Source organism: Cystoisospora suis, assembly GCF_002600585.1.
Source record: "Cystoisospora suis strain Wien I chromosome Unknown contig_363, whole genome shotgun sequence".
Taxonomy (NCBI): domain Eukaryota; phylum Apicomplexa; class Conoidasida; order Eucoccidiorida; family Sarcocystidae; genus Cystoisospora; species Cystoisospora suis.
The window spans coordinates 21,383-23,106 of NW_027153164.1; the positions used below are offsets into that span (position 1 = coordinate 21,383).

Consider the following 1,724-nt stretch of genomic DNA (forward strand, 5'->3'; position numbering starts at 1 on the left):
CATGGAGCACCTCGAGAATCCCAGGGGAGTTTGGTAGCTGACGGTGCAAGGAAGTCTACTGACGACGACGAGCCGGCACGTCCGTTAGGAAGAGCTCGTCTTCTAGGATCAGCGACTATGCATGGAACAGGCATGGGTAGTAGCCGAGGGAAAAAGTCACAAGGACCACCTCGGCCTGGTAGCTACAATGCTGGGAGTGGAGGGGGACAAGGCACGAGCTTATTGCAGGTATCAACAGATCTTATGGAGGCTATGCTTGGAGATGAAGATACAGACGAAGAAAAAGCCATTGCGAATCATATGTCCTTCTCATGGATACGACTCCGAGGAGGTAAGTAAGAAACACCCAATACTCAGGGGGGATGTGTGTGTATGTATATGTATGTATATGTATGTATGTAAGATAGATACATATACACAGACAGGTGGAATGAATGAAAAAAGAGTATATACGTTTGTGTGTAGAGAAGTGAAGAAGTACTGGTAGCTATGAGAGAGATGTCCTATCTAGAATGATATAATATATATAATATATATATACTTGTACGAGTGATTCGATGCCATTCAACCGAAGATAGAGGCTGCTTCGTATAGATCTAAGTTCATATCTATCTATACACCTAGACGAGGTCTATGTATCTCTCTGTCACTGTGTATTCTTGGCGATCGATCGACCTACCTATCTGCAAACACATCCACACATACATACCTATATGGAGAACGTTAGACGTCCATGCGTTATGTAAGATCTATTCTATCTTCATTCTCGTGTATCCCTAATATAGGCTGACGTAGCTCTGTGATCTTAACAGACTTCTTATCCATGCAAAGACACATACGCCTGATCTCCCTATCTATCGACCCCGTTCTTGTACTATATTCTATCTCTTCCCTATGCATATATATACTTATATGTGACTTACTCTACCTATATATATATATATGTATGTATGTATACTTTCATTCTTTCATTCATATCTTGTTTCTTTCTTTCTTTTTTGTTTCATGACTGCAGCTGAACAGATCACCCCAGATGCTCTTCATGAAGTTCTTTCGACGGATTTTGCCTCGTGGTGGAAGCCTATGATCTATGTCGATGACCGTACCTCCAAAGCCATCATGGCTAAGGTTCGATCCCTACATAAGACATGCGCCAAGAAGAATAAGAAAGATAAGATTGAGAATGATCTGGAACAGAAATGCAATACGATCGTCAATCCTCAGCAGTGGATGTCTCAGTGCGGGAAGAGACTTCAGGTCCTCACATGCCCGTCTTTGATAGAAGTTCTGAGAGCTCTAGGAGGACAACAGGTGGCGAAGTATATTACAGACATCGCGCTTTATGATCCTGTCTTAGAGAAGAAGAAGAAAAAGACGGCGGCAATGGGACGGCCTTTCACAACTATGACGATGAGGCGTGGTGTAGAAAGAATGGTGTCGAGTGTCAATGCCTATTCTCCGATACTCTTCTCGAGCTTCGAGCTCTTATCTCTTGCATCGGTCAATCCGAAAGAGCTTATCGGAGGGAGAGGTAAGAAGGGGGGGGGGGTGTTTGGATGAAGCAGGATTTCTTTCGGGATGTTTATACATATACACAGTCATGGAGACATAGCACATACATCAGATGAAGGGATACAGGGATACAGAACAGTAAAAGGAATAGGGATGGTCGACACACAGGATGGTTCTCTATCGTGATGCAGATATATGCATATATATATATA

The 1,724-nt window shown here is 43.0% G+C and overlaps 1 protein-coding gene across 1 annotated transcript in view; it reads left to right on the forward strand.

Annotated features, from left to right (window-relative positions):
* The window catches only part of CSUI_000919 (cytoadherence-linked asexual protein), a 14,162-nt gene that overhangs the window by 6,737 nt on the left and 5,701 nt on the right, over window positions 1-1,724 (forward strand). Inside the window, exons 10-11 of the mRNA XM_068061126.1 lie at window positions 2-331; window positions 1,016-1,531. Of these exons, the coding sequence (XP_067926896.1) occupies window positions 2-331; window positions 1,016-1,531 (846 nt within the window). The remainder of the gene's footprint in view (window position 1; window positions 332-1,015; window positions 1,532-1,724) is intronic.